The sequence below is a fragment of the Zonotrichia leucophrys genome, chromosome 10 (genome assembly GCF_028769735.1).
Source record: "Zonotrichia leucophrys gambelii isolate GWCS_2022_RI chromosome 10, RI_Zleu_2.0, whole genome shotgun sequence".
Classification (NCBI taxonomy): domain Eukaryota; kingdom Metazoa; phylum Chordata; class Aves; order Passeriformes; family Passerellidae; genus Zonotrichia; species Zonotrichia leucophrys.
The window spans coordinates 1,392,722-1,416,082 of NC_088180.1; the positions used below are offsets into that span (position 1 = coordinate 1,392,722).

A 23,361-nucleotide genomic window follows, 5' to 3' on the forward strand; every position below is an offset into this window, starting at 1 on the left:
TCAGTTCAGCTGGGTTTGTACATTTTGCTCAGAGTGCATTTTGCTCACAGGGGTCTTAGCAGGCACCAGTCCACGAAACAAGTATTTCCTGTGTACCATAGAATTAGATGTTCAACCTCTGTGAACAACACAATATCTCATCTGCCCTGTGTTGCTGGTGCCCAGTGCCAGCAGGTAGTTGGTGGGAATACTGACAAGAGTAGAGGACTTGTGTTCCATTGGATTTTGTTACAAAGTTAGTCTAGTATAAAAACACATAGCTTCGCCTCTACTAGCCTGTACACATAGAGGCTTTGAGGCTGTGGCAGTCTCATGACCTAGATTTGTGTTTGCTCAAGCTTGAATGAACCAGTTAAGAAATATCTCCAGGGAGACAGACCTTTACTGAATCATGGCAGAGCTGTGCTTTACCCACAGCCCTGGCAGTGACAATTCACTTTAACTGGGTGGGTGTGGTGTGTCTGGCAGCATCTTGGTGGCTGTTCCACCTTTGCTTGGCTGTGAAATGCAGCTGGGTTTGGGCTGGGAGTTACCTCAGCTCGCTAGGCAAGGATGGGAAATGCACGTGCCCTCATGGCACTGAGCTGACATTCTGCATTCTCTGTTTGCTTAGCCTTGCACTTCAGAGTACCCAGATAAAATCATGGCCTTGTCAGCTCAGACAGCACAGATATGAGGGTAGCAATGGTACAAATTAATCCAGGTGAGTGGGTAAATGATCAGGGAGGTCAGTGTGCACTATCTGGTCTCCCCTCTAAATTCCCTTTCTCCTTGCTTCTTTATTTTGCTATTTTATTTTGTTTTGTTTTTTGGCTTGATGGTAGTTAATTCCTGTTGAAATTATGTGATGCAAACTTGTCTCCTTGTCAGTATTGGGAGAAACAGCAATTTTCCCTGTGTTACCTGTGTTTTGAGAGGCCTTGCAAAATGCTTGTTGGGATGACTTTGCTGTCCCTTGCCTTGTCTGTCTCTGTGCACAGCAGCTGCACAGTGAGCTCAGTGCCACATTCTCAGAGCTGGACTCTCAGGTACAATTTGGTTTCTTGGGAAACCTTTTCTGGAATTTCTGTAATTCTGGTTCTATCATGTTAGTTATCTCAGCTAGGCATTGTGGAATGGAGACCTGAGTTGTACATTACCTGAGCCTTACACTCAGAGTATTGGTTTGGCTGGTGAAATTTTCACTGGTTGGATCCTACACTGTTCTAGTGCTCTGTTAATGACAAAAAATCAGGGAAGCTCTCTAATTAGGGCAAGTCTGAACCTCATCATATGTGTGTCATCCTTCCCAATGCTTTTAACATTTAACATAGATATATTCACAAACAGCAGACAAAACTCATTTTTTGCATACTGTTATAGAAGGCTTTTTAAGGAGCTGGTTGGGAAAGCCATTTGTGGGTGAAGCAGAGGTGGGACAAGGAGGTTTGAGAGTAAATCCATGCAAAAACTGTTCATTTACCGTGGTAGCACAGACAGTGTGTACAAATTACTGCTTAGTTAGAAAATACCCTTCCAGAAATTACTGCTGGAGCTGATGGAGGAAGAGGTGCAGTAGGATATGAATAAATTCATTTGTTACTCAGCTTTGGCAGTCCTACTAGATGCTGGTTAGTTCTGTTTTGCTCCTCTTGAATGACACCAGGAGTAAAAGCAATTTTAAATTAATTTCCAGTGGAAATGAAGGGTGGGGGTGTTTTGGCATCAACTTTCTTCCTGTTAATTTGGGAACATTTCTCAAACAAATATGTTGGAGCTTTTGTTCAAAATATTAGTTTGTGACTTGCAGTAGGCAATTTACAGATTTATTTCATAAAATAAAATAGACTTAATATATTTTATATATAATAATAGATCTAATATATTTTTATATATAATAATAGATGTAATATTTTTATATATAATAATAGACGTAATATATTTTTACATATAATAATAGACTTAATATATTTTTATATACAATAATAGACTTAATATATTTTTATATATGTAAGTGTTTCATCAAATAACTTTTTAGTATTTAATGTACAGATTTTTTCACTGAAAACACCTACTTTACAAGATGTGAAGAGATGTTTAGTTTTGTAAATATTGGTCCTTAGATTTTCAGAATTTTCAGATTTTTCTCTTATTTTTTTTTAATGAAAAGAAATTATTAAAGAAAAATATTTTGACATCTCATTGCTTTATGTCTTATTATCTTGGATAATATGTGCTTGAAATCCTTGTGCTTGTTTGCTTTGTTGGTGAGGTATGTCTGTGAGCACACCAAGGCTGCTCATCTCAATCCAAGCACTGCTTAGAATTCTGGTTTGTTCAGATTTTCCAGAATGTGAGCCCTGTGATGGTTCAGCTCAAGGCTTTGACATGCACACTCTGATATGTATCTGCAGGCTCTGGCTTCTCTGAGTTATGCTCTGTGGCTTTTTTAAGAGCTCAAAGCTGCTGCTATTCCTCCCAGAGCTGTCAGATTCATAATTTATTATTCCAGTCTCCCACCTTACAAGCACAGATTAGTCACTGTCTGATTTAGAAATTTCCTACTTTATTACTCACAGTACGAAGCAAACTGTTCCATTTAAAATTTTCTTAATTTTCAGAATCCTTTTAAGTTTTGGTCCACAGACAGAGTGATTCTGGGGGCACAGAGAGTCCATTGCTTGCACAGAGAAATATTTAAATGATGTGAATCAATGTACAGAAGATAAAGGGAATGTGGAAGATATTTTCCCCTTGTTTTGCTCTGTGATCTCAGCCCTTTTTCTTGACCAAGTTCTTAGATCTTTTGAGAAAGAACAGCTGTCCTGTTCTGGCTGTTACCCAGGAGATGGAAACTGCCTATCCCATTTATTACTGAAAGCCAAATGGAGAGATTTAGAGCCTGAGGATAATCTGGAGGTGGCAAATAAAAACCTTTCTCTTGAGTTTGAGAACATTCTATTGGAGGAAGCTGGTAAGTCATGAGCTCTGTTTCAGATGAAGCATCCTTTGGTCTCTGAAAGCAAGAACCCTGAGCTGAAGGAAACCAGACCACTGATATATTTAGGTCCTTCCTTCTTTGAGTTGAATTTGGCCCTGGAAAAAAAAATAGGAGTGGTGGTGGGAGGAGACAGTAACAGGTTCCCAACTTGTAAAAGTGCATTAAAGATATCAGGGAGAAATTTGTATATCTGTTTATATAGGGAAGGGAAAAAACATTATTTTGCAGAGTTGAGAACCTTGTATGAGGGAGAAGCATCCAAAATGTAGAAACAGCAAAAAGAAAAATAAAGATGGAGCAGCTTAGCTGTGGATGCTGTGGACTCCCATTTTATGGAGCTTTGTCAGAATGGATTAAATGAGCATCTGGCAGGGACAGCGTGGGGATGCATCACTTTGCAATGCAAGGCACTGTGCTGGGCTGCCTTGTGATGTTCTTTCTGAACATGTTTATGGTTTATGGGGTGCATGATCACAAAGTGAAAGTATTAAAAAGCTGAAAACCTAAACCATTTACCACCACATTGGTGGTTTTTACGAAGGTTGAGGGCCATTACTTGTTTCTGTATGTGGATATGAGGATGATGAGGATGGATAAGGCCAATGATCCTAAGTAGGCTTTGATTAGACCAGAATGGAGGGCGGTGGCAGTTTTGGTTGCTATTAGTTCTAGGTTTTAAAACATTTTAAACTGTACTTTTAAAAGAACATTCTCTAAGACATAGGACCCCTGCTTGTTATGCAGAAATTAGTTGGGCATTCTAGTGCATTCTGTATTTATGGAGAATGGATTTAAGTTCTGAAGAGTTCTTGGAGATGGTTGTGGAAAGTCTAGTGATGGAAGAGTGGCTTGGACTGTTAAAACAGCAAGGGAAGGCACTGGAGACAAAACCCAGACTATCTACAAAATGAAACAATACAAAAAGCATCTGTAGCTTCCTGTTTCTGTAAAAAAATGCTGTCAGATTTGGTGTAGTTTTTAAATATAGCTGAAATGAAAAATAACTCATTCTCGAAGCTTTCTGTAGCTGCGCAACAGGCTAAAAACATCTAGCAGGTCTATGTGGAGACTTGAGAAAAACCATAACACTATATTGCACATTTCAGAATCTTCAGGGAGGAGTAGTTATGTGCTAAGAAAATCCTACTTTTGATGAAGTAGTTATTTTAAACTGTTGGTTACAAGCTGCTCTAGATGATCTAATAAAAATGTGTGGAGAGAAAAAGATGTATAAGAAAAAGTAAATATGTTGCCAATATACCCAGTAAGTGTGTTGGCTTTTTATGCACCATTTTAACCTTTCTCAAAGAAAATATGAACATTTAGTATGCATACACAAGTTTTTGAAAAATGAATTTCCATTACACCAAGAAAAATACGTGTTTTGGCCAGTTTCTACCTTAATGAGCCTTTATATAGAAGCGCAATTGAAAAAATGCAATTTTACTGAACTAGTTTAATGAAACGCTGATTATATTAAAGCATTAAATGAAAAGCTAAGCAATAATACCCCTCCTTCTTTTTCAGGTGCTTGAGTAGGAGCTCGCGGGAGGCCTGGCACCATGGTGGCTCTGTCGCTGAAGATCTGCGTGCGGCAGTGCAACGTGGTGAAGACGATGCAGTTCGAGCCGTCCACGGCCGTGTACGACGCGTGCCGCGCCATCCGCGAGCGCGTGCCCGAGGCCCAGACCGGCCAGGGTGAGCTCCTCCCTTCTCCTCCTCCCTTCTCCCTCCTCGCTTCTCCCTCCTCGCTTCTCCCTCCTCGCTTCTCTCTCCTCACTTCTCCCTCCTCACTTCTCCTCCTCCCTTCTCCCTCCTCGCTTCTCCCTCCTCCCTTCTCCCTCCTCCCTTCTCCCTCCTCACTTCTCCCTCCTCACTTCTCCCTCCTCCCTTCTCCCTCCTCCCTTCTCCCTCCTCGCTTCTCCCTCCTCCCTTCTCCCTCCTCCCTTCTCCCTCCTCCCTTCTCCCTCCTCCCTTCTCCCTCCTCACTTCTCCCTCCTCGCTTCTCCCTCCTCCCTTCTCCCTCCTCACTTCTCCTCCTCCCTTCTCCCTCCTCGCTTCTCCCTCCTCGCTTCTCCCTCCTCCCTTCTCCCTCCTCGCTTCTCCCTCCTCCCTTCTCCCTCCTCGCCCCAGGGTCACTGAATTGCCAATGGACACCAGCCCCGAGGGGGTTTTGACATTGTCCGCTCTCTGCATTTATTTCTTATGCTGGAGAGTGTTGGATTTGCAGGCAGCCCTGACATGGGGAGGGATGAGAGTCTTGACTCTATGTTTCAGAAGGCTGATTTACTATTTTATGATATATATTATATTAAAACTATACTAAAATAATAGAGAAAGGATTCATCAGAAGGCTAGCAAGGAATAGAAAGGAATGATCATAAAATCCTATGACTGACCAGACAGTCTGAGCCAGCTGACTGTAACTGGCCATTAATTAGAAACAACCACATGAGACCAATCACAGATGCACCTGTTGCATTCCACAGCAGCAGATAATCAATGTTTACATTTTGTTCCTGAGGCTTCTCAGCTTCTCAGGAGAAAAAGATCCTGGCAAAAGGATTTTTCATAAAATACGTCAGTGACAGGAGAGTTTGTTTTGTTTTGGTTTTTTTTTAATTTAAGTTGTAGGGCTCTGGAGTGAAAGGAAACAAGTGCAAACAGATTTTTAAGGGACCAAAAGTTGTTGTCAAAACCCAAAACATTCCTCTGACTGCCCTAGGAGACTCAAAACCCTAGCAAAGAGCTCAAAGACAGCACAAAGTCAAAAACACCTGTACCTTCAGTTATAACCCATAGAAACAATTACCAACTTTGTGTGAAGATTTACAAACCACAAAAGTTTAAGTAAAATGATAGCTGACTTGTCACAAAGTGAAAAAGTAAAATTTTAAAGTTTTTAAAATAGAAGTTCAACAAGCAAAATAAAAAAATGTAAATGTATCCTTTCTTCTTCTTCTTGTCCTCTCTCTTCTGCTGTAATAGTGAAACTTTTAAATAAGTTTAAAGTAGAGACAAACTGTCTAACATAAATAATAAATATTAAAAAATTATTATAAATAAAGTACACATAGTTTCTAGTATAAAAAACTAACACCACCCCTAAAGCAGTCAGTGTGCCTCAACCCAACCTGCTCAATAAACCTCAACAAGTCAAAAAAATAATGTATTAAATAAAAAATAAAAACAAACAACCTTAAAAACCAAAGCTAAAAAATCTTGATTTCTTCTTCAGTCGCAAAACTAAAAAAAACCCAACTCTTTAATACCTCAAAAGCCATTTCAGAACACAAACCCCAAGATTGGCATCCCTGGGTGGGCACAACTCTTTGAGCTCTTGCTGGGGTTTTGAGTCTTCTGGGGCAGTCAGAGGAAAGTTTTGGGCTTTGACAGTTGTTTCTCTTCCCTTTGTCCTGACAAAGGTTTTCCTACAATGGATGTTTTTAGATTTCTTAAATAAATATCTGGTTTGCCTTAAAGATGAGAAATTGCTCTCCTGCTTGGAGAGCAATTTTTTTGTATTTTCTACTTAAAGCAGTGTTTCTGGCAATGTGTTCTAAGAAAATCTGTGCAGAGTTATTTTGTGCCTCAGCAAAGGAAGCAGTGACACGAATTACAAAAGAATGGCTGGGTACCTCCGAAATGTGCAAAGAGAAATGTTTGAAACTGGTTAATAACTAAAGTCACCCTGCTGTGAGTACAATAGTTACCACAGTGCTACATGTTAATCAAATGTAACTCTCTGTACCTATTGAGCAAATTAGGTGAATACAGACTGGGAAACACCAAGGACAAAAGATCTGGCTTTAACACAGCCAAAATTATCCAAAAATTCAGATATTTCAAAGCCCTTTGGTGCTGCATTGTATATAATGCCACCAGAATGTAATTCTTAAAGCAGGTTGTTTATTGAGGTTTAAACTCTCAAACTCTACAGCCATTTCAAAAATCTTGTTAGGAAAACTTATTAGTAATGGACTTTATTAGTATTACTGAGAATTGCTTCTTCTTTGCAGGAGTCTTTGGAAATCTAGTCCCAGAGCTTCAGTTTTCAGATAAAAGTTGTGCATTTTTACCATGCTGGTCTCTCAAGGCAGTGATTGTAGACAGCTGTTGAATTTGGAGAAGTTGAGTGATAAATGAGCATCATGAACCTCAAAGAAAAGCCAAGGAATTCTCAGATTTTGGACAGATCACTTGACCTTTCAGGGGAGATTTTAATTAAGGCCAGCAGGGGAAGTTTTTCATCTCAGTTGTTTATGGAAGGGTTCTTCCTTTTAAATTGGGTCTCTGTAAGTCAGTTGCACTTCTATCAGTTATGTTTAAGGTCTTTTATATAATTGCATAAATAATCATGTGTTCAAGGTAAATGCTGTTAAATTTACCTTGTTAAGTTTAGGCCTTAAATTAACAGTCATGATGCCTCATTTTGTGTATCTGGAATTTAGGCCTTAAATTAACAGTCATGATGCCTCATTTTGTGTATCTGGAGTTTAGGCCTTAAATTAACAGTCATGATGCCTCATTTTGTGTATCTGGAGTTCAGTCTTTGAAACCTAAGCCTGGGTTTGGTTTTGTGTGTCAATGAAAATTTTATCATTTACTTCTGAAAGAATCAATTGACATTCAAAAGATACAAGTTTTTTGCTGGGTTTGCCATGGGTATAATTCTAGAAGTCTTGTATATTTTTAAATAGCTAAACCTGAATCATCTACCCAAAAGATTCCCAAGTTTATAATAAACTCATTTTGTGGAGGGTTGAAAGCAAACTGTGTTTTGAAAATAGAGCTGCTGCCTGAAATAGTACACTGTGGTTAAGGCCAAACTTGCTTGTATTTTTGGTTAGTCAATTCCAAAGCAGGACCTGTGAGCATTTAAAACAGGTTGTCTCAAAAAAAAGTAGTTATAAATATAATACACAGTAGATGTGACATGTGAGGATGTGATGGCACAGTGAAGCTTTTTTTCAAGCCTTCTGTAAAGCCTGATGTACCCTGCTATCTGCTGCTAAACTAAATTTTTCATGAAGCACAGAAAAATATTCTATCCAAGTTTACTAAGAATGGAAGGCGAGTGTAATGTAGGCTTAACCCTGAATCTGAATAACCCTGAATAAAACCATGTTGGCTTTATTAGGTTTGATATTTTCAATGTATCTCTGTCTGTTCTGTCCCACAGCCTCTGACTATGGATTGTTCTTGTCAGATGATGACCCCCGGAAAGGGATCTGGCTGGAGGCTGGCAGGACCCTGGATTACTACATGCTCAGAAATGGGGTATGGTGCAGTTACTACATGCTCAGAAATGGGGTATGGTGCAGTTACTACATGCTCAGAAATGGGGTATGGTGCAGTTACTACATGCTGAGGAATGGGGTACGGTGCAGTTACTACATGCTGAGGAATGGGGTATGGTGCAGTTACTACATGCTGAGGAATGGGGTATGGTGCAGTTACTACATGCTGGGAAATGGGGTATGGTGCAGTTACTACATGCTGAGGAATGGGGTATGGTGCAGTTACTACATGCTCAGAAATGGGGTATGGTGCAGTTACTACATGCTGGGAATGGGGTATGGTGCAGTTACTACATGCTCAGAAATATGGGGTATGGTGCAGTTACTACATGCTCAGAAATGGGGTATGGTGCAGTTACTACATGCCCAGAAATGGGGTATGGTGCAGTTACTACATGCTCAGCAATGGGGTATGGTGCAGTTACTACATGCTGGGAATGGGGTATGGTGCAGTTACTACATGCTGGGAAATGGGGTATGGTGCAGTTACTACATGCTCAGGAATGGGGTATGGTGCAGTTACTCCATGCTCAGAAATGGGGTATGGTGCAGTTACTACATGCTCAGCAATGGGGTATGGTGCAGTTACTACATGCTGGGAAATGGGGTATGGTGCAGTTACTGCATGCTCAGAAATGGGGTACGGTGCAGTTACTACATGCTGAGGAATGGGGTATGGTGCAGTTACTACATGCTCAGAAATGGGGTACGGTGCAGTTACTACATGCTGAGGAATGGGGTATGGTGCAGTTACTACATGCTCAGAAATGGGGTATGGTGCAGTTACTACATGCTGGGAATGGGGTATGGTGCAGTTACTACATGCTGGGAAATGGGGTATGGTGCAGTTACTCCATGCTCAGCAATGGGGTATGGTGCAGTTACTACATGCTGGGAATGGGGTATGGTGCAGTTACTGCATGCTCAGAAATGGGGTATGGTGCAGTTACTACATGCTGAGGAATGGGGTATGGTGCAGTTACTACATGCTGGGAAATGGGGTATGGTGCAGTTACTACATGCTCAGAAATGGGGTATGGTGCAGTTACTACATGCTCAGAAACACCAAGGTGCAAGGCTCTTGCTTCTGTGTTCTTAGAAATGTTGTTTCCCTGAACAGCAAGAAGAATGTTCAGCATTTGGAGGGCTGGGAGGGTCTGAGTCTGTTCCTGAGCTTGACCTGGTGCTTTTCCTTGCTGTGCCTCAGAGCTCAGTTTGTTCCTGCACCCAGGGTGTGACTGTGAGCTGCTGTGCTCAGCAGTGTCTTCAGAGAATGATTAACAGGGAGTTGAAAAATAACTTGGGTTGTATCCTTTATATTTGATGTGACCTTGTGTTAGAGGTGGTTTCTTGTGTCCTGGAGGTGCTGAGGTCCCGCTGGCTCCTGTTCTGGCCAGCTGGCTGCACCCACAGCACTGCAGTCCTTCTGAAATGCTGGGCTGCCTTTCACAGCACACGGGGGCTTTATCTGTCCTGCCCTGACTAGGGCTTGCCCCTCAGAACAATCCTTGAAAAATGTCATTGCCAAATCTAAAAGCAGTCACTGCACAATTTTATTAAATGAGTACCTTTGCCTATAGTGTAACAAAGGAAAAATGCAGCTTGGAGGGTGGGGAGGGAATCCTGTTTTAGGCATCTAAGGTAGTGGTTTGACTTGTGGTGGCTTCCAAAAACATTTAGAAACAGTTGTGTTTACTTCCTAGGATATACTGGAGTACAAAAAGAAACAGAGGCCTCAGAAAATCCGGATGCTGGATGGTTCAGTGAAAACAGTCATGGTGGATGACTCGAAAACAGTGGGTGAATTGCTGGTTACCATTTGCAGCAGGATAGGTAAGGTTTTGGGACCCACGTGCTTAAGAATTTGTTCTTTTGTCATATTTAAATTTTGATTCAGTCATATTCTGTCATATTCAGTTTTGTTAGGATGTTATGTGGCTAGAAATCAGCATACATGTGAAAAATTTACATTTGTTTTAAGTTAGTACTTACCAAACACTTTCTTGAAACCTGTTGTCCAGGTTTTATCAAAGTCTGTAGAGAGTCAGCTGTATCCTTAGACTTCAGGATTTAGCAGTTGAAGGCACAAAGTTATCCAACAGTACAGGTACCAATTTTTTGTTGTACATTTCATTTATCCTTGCTATGAGATAAGGGTTTAGAACTGAATTTATACTCAGTGTTAATTGGATAAAAGAAGAACATTGCTGACCTTGAAATGTGCCCAAGCTTAGGACTTTGTGTTATGATTGAGTTGATCACAGAATTGTATCATTTATAAAAATACACACAGAAGCCATCCAGAGCAGCTGGTCAAAAATGTGTGATATTGCCTATAGTCTGTCTCAATACTTAGCTAAATAGACATTTTTTAAAACAAATTTGTATTTAATACATGTACTATAAGTATGCATCCAACATGGATTGATTTAAGTCTTAAAACTGCTTAAATCTCATTTAGAGTTCAAGCAGCCTTAATTTGATTTCTATTACTTTACTTGGAAAGGGAATAATCTATTTCAGCTTTGGGGTTTTGTATGTTGGATTCTCATGTGCTGTAACTAATTTACCTCAAAAACTAGTTTGATTTGTTTTCATGAATGTGGTCATGTAGGTGAGCATTTAATTTGCTGTCTGGTATAACATAAACATCCTTTCCCAAACAGTACAGAAAAATCAAACAGAACAAAGAAATTGGAACAACTTAGCATATATGCTAAATATTTTGAACTGATTTTTGATTCGGTTTCATGTAAAATTCACAGGAAGAGTTGAGTCATAACACTTTAAACAAAAAAATCATGAATTTCACATGGTTTCTGTTCCTCAGTTGGCTCTGCCACATTTCTTTTACATCACGGGCAAGCTGAAATCACCCAGTCCTCAGGAAGCAATTGTAGGCATCCATGAATGGAAATTTACTATAGCCTGTCCCCATTTTTGAATTTACAATTATTTTACATTCCATCATGTTTTTAAACTGGCAGCTTCTCTTGGGTAGGCAGCAGAAAAAAAATACCTTCTACTTCATACCTTTCTGAAAGTGGCAAATGCAGCATATGACAAAGAAATCATGGATTGGAAGATGAGGTCAGATATTGGATTTATTTATAATTCCAGGAATAACAAATTATGAGGAATATTCATTAATCCAGGAGAGCATCGAAGAGAAGAAGGAGGAGAGTACAGGAACACTTAAGAAAGACAGGACCCTATTACGTGATGAAAGAAAAATGGAAAAACTCAAGGCAAAGCTCCATACAGATGATGATTGTGAGTATTGTGTTCCAGGGTAATTCTTGGATTAATATCTTCCCACAGTGTAATGCAGAGAAGCCATGCAGTGGCCATTCAGTGTGCTTCAGTTGGTTCCTGGCTGTGTTTTGCATCCCTTTTTTATGTAGTGCTGTCTGGAATTCAGTATTTTCACAATGAAGTGAATGGGTAAGTTTGAGAGTTAGCAGGTGTTTCGAGGTGCATTTTGGTATGTGTTTGGTAAGGCTATTCCAGCTTCAGTGGGAAGGGTTATTATTTTTCTCCCTTCATTGAAGTTGGATATTTAATAATTGATGCCTGCTGAAAGCCATCAAAAGGTAGTTTTGTGTTGAAAGGTGTAAGTTTTAACTGTAAGTGAAATTTGCCAAAGAATTAAGAGAGTATTTGATTTGGTTTGTGTGCTAAGTCATGGTAACAGTGTTTTCTGTTTTACTGTAAGACACTAAGGTTAACTGTAAGTGGCAGGAAGATGTTTTAAAATTGTGTTCAGGTATAAGAAAGATAAACAAATCATATGTTTTAGAGGTAAAATGTGGTACACTTATTTTGTTGTGAAGCTTTAAAGATACAAATTTACTAGTAACACATTACTGTAGTTGTTTCTTCAATATTAACAATGTTTATGCTGTAGTATATCCTTGTTTCTCAGCAGTGCTGTTTTACAGTTCTCATTTGTAGCAAAGCTTCAGCACTCATGCCTAGCCCCAGAAATGAAAGTAACATTTCTTGTGGAGTGTTCCCCCACAGTGGAAATGCCCATTATCCCATGAATTTCACAAGGGCTGTGTGGATTTTACAATGTGCATGGCTCTTGTTGAACTGGTTGGATCTCAGTTCCCCCACAGTGGAAATGCCCATTATCCCATGGGTTTCACAAGGTCTGTGACACTGCAGCAGTGTGGATTTTAGTGTCCATGGCTGTGTCTGTGTTGCAGTGAACTGGCTGGATCACAGTTCCCACACTGGAAATTCTCATTATCCCATGAATTTCACAAGGGCTGTGACACTGCAGCAGTGTTTTTTCACAGTGTTCATGGCTGTGTCTCTGTTGAGCTGGCTGGATCCCAGTTCCCACACTGGAAATTCCCATTATCCCATGGGTTTCACAGTGTTCGTGTCTTTGTTGCAGTGAACTGGCTGGATCCCAGTTCCTCACAGTGGAAATTCCCATTATCCCATGATTTTCACAGTGTTCATGGCTGTGTCTCTGATGCAGTGAACTGGCTGGATCACAGTTCCCACACTGGAAATTCCCATTATCCCATGGGTTTCACAAGGACTGTGTGGATTTTACAGTGTCCCTGGCTGTGTCTCTGTAGAACTGGTTGGATCCCAGTTCCCCCACACTGGAAATTCCCATTATCCCCTGGGTTTCACAGTGTCCCTGGCTGTGTCTCTGATGCAGTGAACTGGCTGGATCCCAGTTCCCACACTGGAAATTCCCATTATCCCATGAGTTTGACATAATCTGTTGACACTGTAGCAGTGTAGATTTCACAGTGTTCATGGCTGTGTCTCTGTTGCAGTGAACTGGCTGGATCCCAGTTCCTACACTGGAAATTCCCATTATCCCATGGGTTTCACAGTGTCCCTGGCTGTGTCTCTGTTGCAGTGAACTGGCTGGATCCCAGTTCCCACACTGGAAATTCCCATTATCCCATGGGTTTCACAGTGTTCCTGGCTGTGTCTCTGTTGCAGTGAACTGGCTGGATCACAGCCGCACCTTCCGCGAGCAAGGCGTGGATGAGAATGAAACGCTGCTCCTGAGGCGAAAGTTCTTCTATTCAGACCAGAATGTAGATTCAAGAGATCCTGTTCAGCTCAATTTGCTCTATGTTCAGGTACAGTGCTTTCTACCTTGTCTGAGGAAACCCCCATGGAGGTTAACTAGAAAAAATACACTGTTCAAATACTCCATCTTCTAGAATTCCAGTTCTGGATGTGCTTTAGTTTTGCTCTTTTGTCTAGCCCTCCAAAAACACATGATAGTACAGAGGCTTTGCTGATTTTTTTTTTAATCCAATGCTTTGAACCCAGTAATGGACACTGAGCCAAAAATCCACTGGCTTTCACATCCTGCTTCCTTAAAACTGGTACATGTCTTTAGTCCCAAGTTGCTCTTTTTAGTTCTTCTCCCTCTTCTCTTCTCTGGATGGTTCTCTCTGTGGAACCTCAGGCCAGTCTTGTGAACAGCTTTCAGTTTCTCATGTCTTTTTCTCTTGTGCCTGATCAGTGAGACTCCTTTCTGATCTTCTGCCCAGCAGCACACAAGGCAGGCAGGCTTTCCATCAGATGGACCATGTCCTGTAACACAGTAGGATTCCATCCAGACAGGTTTCCTAAACTCTCAGAGGGACTGTGCATGCCTTAGCAAAGGCAGGAGCTTTATGCAGAAGATAGTATTTAACTGAAGGTGCCATTGCAGTTGCCTGCAATTCAGTCTGAAAAAAAAAAGTAGGCTTTAAATTCTTTGTTTAAGTTTTTGGGTGTTTTTTCAAAGAAAAAAAAAAAAGTTTGATGGAATGTGCTGTTGTTATACTTGATTTGCTATAAATTACATTTTAAAAATCTGAGGCAAAAGATAAGGCTGCTCTATTGCTTGTAGAACAGCAGTAACTCTTTGAAGTACTTTAGAACACCATCACACTGAGCTGTTCTTCCACTGAAATATTTAATCCAGGCTGGTGTGACAGTGTGTGCTGATAATGCTTTGTCATTGCTTTGTCTGTGGGTAGGTGAGCTTCTACTGCCAGAGCTATGAAATGTCATCTTCAATGACCACCAAATTTACACAGAGGGAATAAAAATGCTGTGGGCCTGTCCTATTGCCATATCTGTAACAGTAATTTTGTTTTTACCTTTCTAATTATGGAGATCTCCCTCCCTCCTAGATGAGGCAGTGGGGTGAAAGCTTTTCAGTGTGTTTATTTGCACACACGTGCATCTGTACATGTGTGTGCACATACACAGAAGTGTCTGTGCAGGTTGTATTTTATTTACACATGCCTCAGAAAATGACTGTCAAATTCTCTTTTTGATCAAAGCTGATACAATCATAGCTTCAGTAAGTCTCCATAGCTACTCACCATGAAATAACCCAGCCCTTTGTTTTATTAGTCACATACACATCCAGAATGGAACAACAAAGACATTCAGAAGGCAAAGGGTGTGTTGCTGGGTGCATTGGAGCTTTCAAGGAATTGGAGATGGGTTTAGCAGTTTGGGTGTCTCTGACACATCTTTGTTTGTCCCCTCCAGGCTCGTGATGACATTCTGAATGGCTCCCACCCTGTCTCCTTTGAGAAGGCTTGTGAATTCGGAGGCTTTCAAGCACAGATCCAGTTTGGACCTCATGTAGAACACAAACATAAACCTGGATTTTTAGAGTAAACACTTCTAACTTCTAACTTTGGGTGACCTCAAGTGTAACTAATGTTGAGTTGTCACAGATTAAGCACATTTTATTGCTCCAAGCAGAGGTAATCAGATTCAGTGTATTTTCAATAGCAAATCTCCCAGTGAAAGGAGCTTTATTGCACAAATCAGCAGCCTCAGCTGTGGCTTATCAGAAGCACTAATAAGGACACTGGCTCCTCCCAGTGCCAGTAAATACACACTTAGTCCCAGTACAAGAGTGGGAAGAAGTTTTGTCATTTGAAAAAAGTGAATACTCATGTGTGTAGAAATTAAATTTTCAAACTTTTTAGCGGCATTAATCACTTGGTAGAACCAGCCTCTCCTGGTGTTGTTTGAATGGAATTCTAGACCTGTGCTCTTTGTTTCAGGCATGGACAGAAGTCCTGCTCACAAGTGGCTCACCCTTTCATCTTTATTGTGACACCTAATTTATTGCTATCAGGAGGGCAAGTTAAATTTGACTGAAATGTAGATGTCCCGTTTTTCTGGTGATTTGGATATTCTGATTGGCTTACCTGCAGTAGAATTAACCAAGGGCTGAAATTTGAGAAAGCAATGTAGGAAGGTACAAGAGAGCTATTTTCTGCCCAGTCCATCAACCCTTGCCTACATGAGGCTCATAAACCCCTTAGCTGGAGGCACACAACAATGGGTGTGTACTTGGTTTCTGTCCTGTTCCACTGGCAGGGTGCTCAGTGCTGCCTCAGGCCCCCTTTGGGAGCCTCTTTGGGGTTTTTGGTGTCTCAGGAGCCCTCTGAGGTGGTGTCTTGTGTAAAATGGGCAGTGCTGCAGCTCTGGTTGTGTGACACACTTCACTTCTGAAGCCTTTTCCTGGAGCAGCAGTTCAGTTATGCAAACAAACATCCTTCAGTTCCAATTAACAATCAGCTTTTCCTTTTACTGTGTGTCTGCTCCTGATTGGCCCATGAATATTTTCTATTAGAAATACTGATGTCCAAGAATTACAGGGCCCCAGTGTAACAGCTTCAGTGTACATTTGGGTTTTATTTCCTAGAACTGTAGCAGTTACACAACAATCTTACTCTGGGATTTGTCCATTGTCTGCTTATTTTTCCCTTCTCACTCCATTCACTGAGGAGTATTCCTGCAGCAAACCATTGGTATTATGTCATGATAAGCTCATGTTGTGCCATGGTAATGATTTCAAGAGTTAGGTGTTCCCTGAAATAGTTGCTTTTAATTTTTAAAGCAGTAATCTCCCACAAGCTTAACCGGTAGCTTTTGCAAACTGCTGAACACCATTCAGTTGCTTAAATTTTTAGGATTTTCTAATGCACTGCTTGGTTTCTTCAGTGAAAGTTTCTTTCTCTTTTCTTTTTTTTTTAAGCTCCCATGCAGTGAGTGTGTTTTATGGTGTACTGAAGCTGCTTTGTGTGCATGTACTGCTTGTTCTTTGCATGCAGTGCTGGACAGTTTGGAGCCCATCATGAAACAGATATCACTCATATAATGTGTATTATGTTTTTTTAATCCTAAAGAGGTGAAAGGTATTAATAACTGAACAATGTTAGAAAAATGTTACTCCAGTAGAAACCATTTTGAACCAGAATTCAAAAATTCAGAACCTTCTTATATTCAGTAGGGCATTTTTCTCTGCTCTTGTTTTATTTTCATTTAGGGCTTTGATTGTATTTGAACCAAACTTGGCAGGTAACCAAGTGTAATTGCTCTCTGTCCTGGTGTTTAATCAGTTTCATAAAATTAAGCATTTCTTATTTGGAGGTAATTCAGTTTTTTCATCTGTAGATGAACCTGCTCCAGAACTGTAAGTCCCTGGCCATTGTGTCCTAATTTGAAGTGTACCTGTTTATGATTTAGTGATGATATCTTTATTTTACATAGCCATCATGGCAGCCTTGTTGTGAAACCTCCTGCTTTTGTTTTGTGAGTCTAAGTGAGCCAAGTGATCCTGGCTCACTGTGAACAATACAGAGAAAAGTGTAGTTAAGTCCTCATTATTTTTTTCTGAAGATTCATGTCTTATCCTTTCAGAAAAAAAAACTTCATTTTTTTTAAACTTTCATCCAACTATTTTCTGCTGTTTAATGCATAAACACTGATGCTTTTCAAGTAAGAAAGTGTTTTTCTTTTATATAAACTTATGCTGTAGCTCAATATGTGAAATACATTTGGGAGGTATCCAATCACTCACTGCTAAAACCTTAAGATGCTACAGGTTCCCTTAAGGAGAATCTGTCAGCTTGTACAAAAAATAGAACAGAACAGCACTAGTGTTTAATGATATTGTTTGGAAACAGCTTAGTTTAGTTGCCTGTCTACACTATGTTTGTGTGGAGACACCTTTTGTATCGTTTTTTGCCGTTGCTAAAATATTCTTGGCACAGATGAAGATTTTTTCCTGCATCTTGCTAAGACGTTGGTATTGGTTCTTGGAATTCCCTTGAAGCTCGTGCCAAAGTAAATTGTGAAAGCATTAAACTGTCAATTGAAAAGCAGCCCTGCTTTGTGGAACAGATCTAGTTCTGCATGGCACCTGCAGAGGCTGCCCTGGGGCTGAATTTGCTGAGAGAAAATCGAATAAAGAGCTCCCACTGTTGCTCTGCAGGTAGGAAAGGAGCACTCAAACTGCACAGCTCCATTCTGGGCTAGCACACTGAGAAACAAACACACTGCAAGTGAGGAGTGAGCTTGGTGCTGAGCTCAGTTCTTCAGTCTAACCTGGTTTGCTGAGTGGAGCTGGATTTTTCAGGAACACATTTGTGCTCATGAGAAACAATCCAAGTGTTGGCACTCATGTAACTTTTTAAGGAACTGGAAGATGAAACTCAGTGTAAACCAAGTTAAATCAACCCTGCTTGCTGTTAGCTGTTTTTTTTTTTTACTGAGTTCACTTTACACATTCTAATATGTGTAATTTAAGGGATTAAAGAAGGCTAAATGATACTTCCATTGTTTTTGCTAGTTCCATTAAAAAGTTGTAAAATAACTGAAACTTGATTTGTAAAGAAAATATCTGGATTACAGGTAAATTAATTTCAGTCTGTTCACAACTGGCATTTCACCCTTTCAGATGAGGGGATCACTTGCCTCTTGATTTAAAAGTAGTGGAAGGTGACAGAAGGAAAAAACTTCAATTGCCCCCCACATGTGCAGGGGTATTGCAATTGCTGTTAGTGGACAAAGCACAAAGTTGTTTTCTTAACCCTTGCTGCTTATGGAGCTCCAAGTAATGCTTGCTTAGCAATGTTTTTTAAAGTGTTATATTAATTAAAAATTAAGTAGGCAAGCTTAAAAAGGTAATGGTTCTGGTAGTTTATCTGTATGCAGATAGCTGAGAAAATTAGCTAATAAAAGATTATTATTTCTAGTCTGTTGATAGCTATAATTTATTTGTTTATATAAATCGATTTCCAGAATGAAACTTTGTTTAATTCAGGTTTGAGTTTGTTGTTTTCTTTATTTGCCTTGGAATTGGATTTAACTAAACTGGTTTGAACCTGTGAAATTAACCACCAGTTATTTCATAATAGATACACCAGCTTTTTAAGATAATAAGTTGTATTCAGTCCTTATCTACAATTTTAATTTGGCTCCTCAGCTTTCCCTTCCCCATGTTGTGTCTTTGTAAATAAGTCTCCAAGAAGAGATTTTTTTATCATGGATAGGTGAGATGTAGCTATGAGAACATCAGAACAAAGATTATCAAGGACAGTTGTTCTTACTTCGTTTTATAATATGGAAAAGACAAAATGTGTGATCTCAGTACTGAGTAATATTTTTGAAGTACAAAATCCTAATTAAGTATTTTGATATTTTTTTTGATTTTCTGCAATGGCAGTTTTGTGTTTGAAAACACAAACAAAAAACCCAAACAGTAATATAAACAAAAACACCTTCAAGATATAAAAACAGGGCAACTCCCACAGAACAGCTGAGCAATATTTTGCCAATTTTGTTTAAAACAATTCATCCTTCTCAAAATGTCTAACTTTGTATCCTAGTAGGTAGTCTAGCCTTCAGTGTTAAGTGTTGCTTGTTCACTGAATAAATCAGGATAAGGACATTCTCCAGTCATCCTTTTTCTATGATTGTTAATAGTCCAAAGTAGGGGGAATCCTTAGAGATTAATTATTTTAACTGTGCAAGTTTTTTCAGGTGGAAAATAACCTGCTGAATATATGACATGGTTTCATCAGAGTAGAATGTTGCAGATGGGAAGGGACAGTCCAGATCAGTTATCTGTTAAAGGATGATGCTGATATGCCCTCAGGTTAGGGTGAAATCTGGCTGAGATCGAGGGTTATTTCACTGTACAGCAAGGAGGGGCAGGTGAGGTGTTGAGGGATTCCTTCTGACTGAGCTCTGTCGGGGAGGCTGAACTTGTTTCATTTAATCCAGGTTCTGAGAGCCTTGGAAACTGAGTGCTGCAGAAATGAAAACTGCTTCTTTTTTTTTACTTTGAGACAACACAGTGGTGTTAAGTGTCCACTTAAATGAGTGTCTGGTTTTTCATACAGTATCAATGCTCTAACACTTGTTGGATGACACAGAGAAAGAATTGTCCCACCCATCAGTAAATCCAAGTGCTGCTGTAGAGTGACAGCAGTGTCTGAACCCAGAGCTGGCCCAGCCTCTGTGTCCCCTTGTCCCAGACCACACTGAGTGTGGTTCCACTTAGATGTGAAACCTCTGAGCTGCTGACAGACAGCCTGTAATTTAAAATTGGAAAGTGTCCCAGCTGTTGTTTATTTTTGATGAATTTTCAAAACATGAAAAGCTACTACATGGGGCAGCAACTCGGGTGGTAAGGCAAGCACTTGCTCTTGCTCTATTTAGTTTTGTTTAGTTGTGCAAGTATTTAACACCCACATCAGGAAGCCTGGGGGACCTCGTGCCAGTGAAGATGTATGGACAGCATCCCTCCTCAAGGAGGAACCATTAACTTTGGAATTTTTTTTGTTTTTCCCCTAGCCTGAAAGAATTCCTGCCTAAAGAATATACCAAACAAAGAGGGGCTGAAAAGAGAATATTTCAGGTAATTGTGAGGCTAAAACAATTACTATGGTTTCACTACCTGTATAAGAAAAATCTGAGATTCCCAGGTGTATACTTGGTATGTGTACAAATAACTCTGCAAAGAACTTTGAACTATGTAGCTCTCAGAAAATGAAGTATCAAGTATTTGACAGCTTTTATTTTATTTCTTCAGTGGATTTATTGTCCTGATCATTTTTTCTTTACTGCTGATTATCCAATGTGTTTTGTTAAATGGAGAGAGTGAAAATTAAGTATTTTAAAGATCTTTTTGTCAGTTGCATGGAAATATAAAGATGCATATTTGTATTAAAATAGACACATGTTTAGGAAAGCCAGTTTTAATTTCATGCCTCATTCAAACATGAGCCTCAATTCTGCTTGTTAATGCTTGAATTCAGTGGTGTGTATGGGAACCACCCCATTGTAAAAGACTGGAGCAGTTAAGTACCAATGGTAAAATGTGCTGGTATTGTTAGAAGTGGTCTGAGGGCCAAGTGCTATGGATGGACCAGGTAACTGCCCACTGAAATACAAGTGTGGCAATACAGTGGAAGTTGGAAAATTCTGGGGTCAGCAGGTGAGATAAAGTCTCGTGGCTTCTGGAAGGACACACCAGAGATCTGAGATCCCAGCTAGGGAGACGAGTTCAAGGGCAGGAGCAGGTCACATCCTTTCTTTTGTTTGCTGCACTCCCAGCTGCAGAATCCTCTAACTTAGTGAGTCTGTTCTACCCTGAGTTTTCTGTGCTTCCTTGTAGATGAGCGTGTCTGACACTTTCCTGTGCACCTTTAGGGGGTGCAGTGACATTGCAGTTTGAGCAAAACCAGATTCATTCACTTCTGAGTATCACAGCCATGCTTCTCAGAGCATGGGATTTTTGCCCATGTCAGATATGACCTAGGAGTAGTTTCACTCGTTATGTGCTGTAGTGCATGGACCAGAGGCTCAGCAGTGAGGGCACTGCTCTGGGCAAAGAATCAACAAGGTAGCACATGTGAGCTGTCTTTTTGAAAAACCCTCAGCTGTTTCCCAAGCCATGGAGTTCTGGAGCGTGGCAGGTGCTCCATTTGTGCTCCTTGTTCTTTGGGGATCCTGGCTGTGTTCTCTGCTGGAGCTGGCAGATGGGAGCAGCCTGTGTCCTTGGGATGCAGGAGGTTTGGGGAGTTGCATTTCCTCTCCCAGTGCTCTCCCAGGCTGCTGAGGTGGGAACAAGAGGAATCAGAAGGCGTTTCCCATGTTCCTGCTGCTCCCCCTGCTGCCATCAAAGAGGTGGCAACCTGCAGTTGAGAAGCACATGAGGGGAAGATGGGGTGGGATGGGGAATCCCACAAACAGGGTTTAAACAGGGAGACATTGAGATGAGGTTTTCAGCACAGTGGTCTGGATAGGAGAGCAGATGATATTTAAATTTAATAAATTTAAATATATAAGATGGGTACCTCTCATTACTTACACATAATCATCAATCTACTAATGACCACATTGTTTAAATGATAAATAGAGGCAGAGTTACAAGGCACACTTTTTTCAGTATTTCAGGCCACACTATCCAGAAAAAGAATTTTTTATTCCTCAGCTGTAGAGATATTTTCCTGTGATGGAAAAAAAAATTGAATAATGCTCCAACTGGCAAAAAAGGCCCATTGGAAGTGCCTACAAGGCCTGAAAAATGGTCTCAAGTACAAGGTGTGAGGCTGTCATGAGTCAAGTTTTGGGTAGAAAGCAGAAATAAATAATCTGTTTCATGGAGGAAAAAAAAGGGTGTGGGTGCACTTAAATGATGTTTAAAAGCTGAGTGAAGAGGCATTGATTGTATGGAACCTAATGATGTCAAACAGCAGGAATACCTAGAATTTTAAACTGTGTCAGAAGGGGTTTAATGTGCATGGTCTGAGGCACAGATTGAATGGTTGATGGTCCAAGAGGAGAGTTCTGTTTGCCCAGGTTAGTTACTTTCTCTCATGTGAGGCATTATGTGATAGTTTTGCTAACATTTCTACCCAGTATTTTTTTCAAATATTCTAATTGTGATGATTACGAACTAAGCATCCTGAAACAGATAAAAGCTGTGTCCTTTTCTTGTTTGTTTGTAGCAAACTTTGGTTTTAGCTGATTGATACTGACCTCTGTTGCAGGAGCACAAGAACTGTGGTGAGATGACAGAAATAGAGGCCAAAGTGAAGTACGTGAAGCTGGCGCGTTCCCTGCGCACCTACGGCGTCTCCTTCTTCCTTGTGAAGGTAACCCAGCTCCTGCTTGTGGGTTAGCTCAGCTCCTCTCTCAGCCAAGGTTTGCTACCTCAGCCACTGAGATATTTCAGTTTCCTGCAGGAGTGAGAACAGGGGTTGTGTGGGATTCACATTCTCTCTCTCAGGTTTTTCCCTGGAGAAGCAGAGAAGGGAATGATCAAAACATTTCTTATCTCGTTTGCTCCTCCTGTGTTTGTGCACAAGTGGAATGCATTATGGGAGATTGCTTACCTGAAGGGATTTGCTAATTGGATTCTGGTGGGAGTGTTTTGTTTTCTTGACCAATCTCTGCAAGCTGTTGGTTGGTCAGGAGACAGTCACAAGATTGTTCAGTTGAGTTCTTGTTCGGTTTCAGTTTAGATGTAGTGTAATATAGTATAGAATAATATAGTATAATGAAGTATTTAATTAGCCTTGTGATATCATGGAGTCCTGCTCATCATTCTTCCCACCCATCAGGAGAAATTTCACCAACAGGGTTGTCTTTTGAACTGAGTAGTAAAGCTGCATTAAAGACCAGAGCTTCTTAATGCATTGCTTGAAAATCATTGTCTGTAAACAGACAAACTCAGCCTGGAGTTTTAAATTGCCACTGTCTGCATGCCAGTTGCTTCCCTTTGCAGAATATTCTATCTTGCTTCTCCTTTGTCCTGTGGAAAGCTGCATTTGTAAGGAAAGCAATCTTCCACACCTTGTTATAGGAAAAAATGAAAGGCAAGAACAAGCTGGTTCCTCGTCTGCTGGGGGTCACCAAGGACTCGGTGATGCGTGTGGATGAGAAGACCAAGGAGGTGTTGCAGGAGTGGCCCCTGACAACTGTGAAACGCTGGGCTGCCTCCCCTAAGAGCTTCACTCTGGTAACCTGGCTGTGGGTGTTCAAGGACAGGGGGTTTGTGTGGCAGGGAGGCTCAGAACAGTTTCTGTCCTGTCACTTGTTCCATCTCTGGTTCTCCAGCCTGGCAGTCACTGAGCCCCCAAGCAGTAAATTGGCACATGCTGCAGTCCAGGTTCAGTCTGGAGTTTGGTGCTTCTGGACAGGCCAGTTCCTCAGAAATACTGTTTAAATCTTTCAACAAACCACTGCTTAAATCTCATTTGTGCCTAACTGAAGAACCAGTTA

General features: G+C 40.5%; 1 protein-coding gene across 8 annotated transcripts in view; it reads left to right on the plus strand.

Moving 5' to 3' along the window:
- Positions 1–23,361, plus strand: part of TLN2 (talin 2) — a 144,113-nt gene that overhangs the window by 46,024 nt on the left and 74,728 nt on the right. For 5 of the 8 annotated variants that reach the window (XM_064722632.1, XM_064722631.1, XM_064722634.1 and 2 more), the window contains 9 exons: positions 4,508–4,678; positions 8,163–8,260; positions 9,984–10,113; positions 11,401–11,553; positions 13,255–13,397; positions 14,815–14,942; positions 19,927–19,990; positions 22,128–22,232; positions 22,943–23,098. In XM_064722632.1, coding sequence (XP_064578702.1) covers positions 4,543–4,678; positions 8,163–8,260; positions 9,984–10,113; positions 11,401–11,553; positions 13,255–13,397; positions 14,815–14,942; positions 19,927–19,990; positions 22,128–22,232; positions 22,943–23,098 — 1,113 coding nt within the window. In that variant the 5' untranslated portion in view covers positions 4,508–4,542. Of the gene's footprint in view, positions 1–4,507; positions 4,679–8,162; positions 8,261–9,232; positions 9,249–9,301; positions 9,315–9,983; positions 10,114–11,400; positions 11,554–13,254; positions 13,398–14,814; positions 14,943–19,926; positions 19,991–22,127; positions 22,233–22,942; positions 23,099–23,361 lie in introns of those variants that run through there. The other 3 variants (XM_064722636.1, XM_064722637.1, XM_064722638.1) reach the window with 3 other exon arrangements.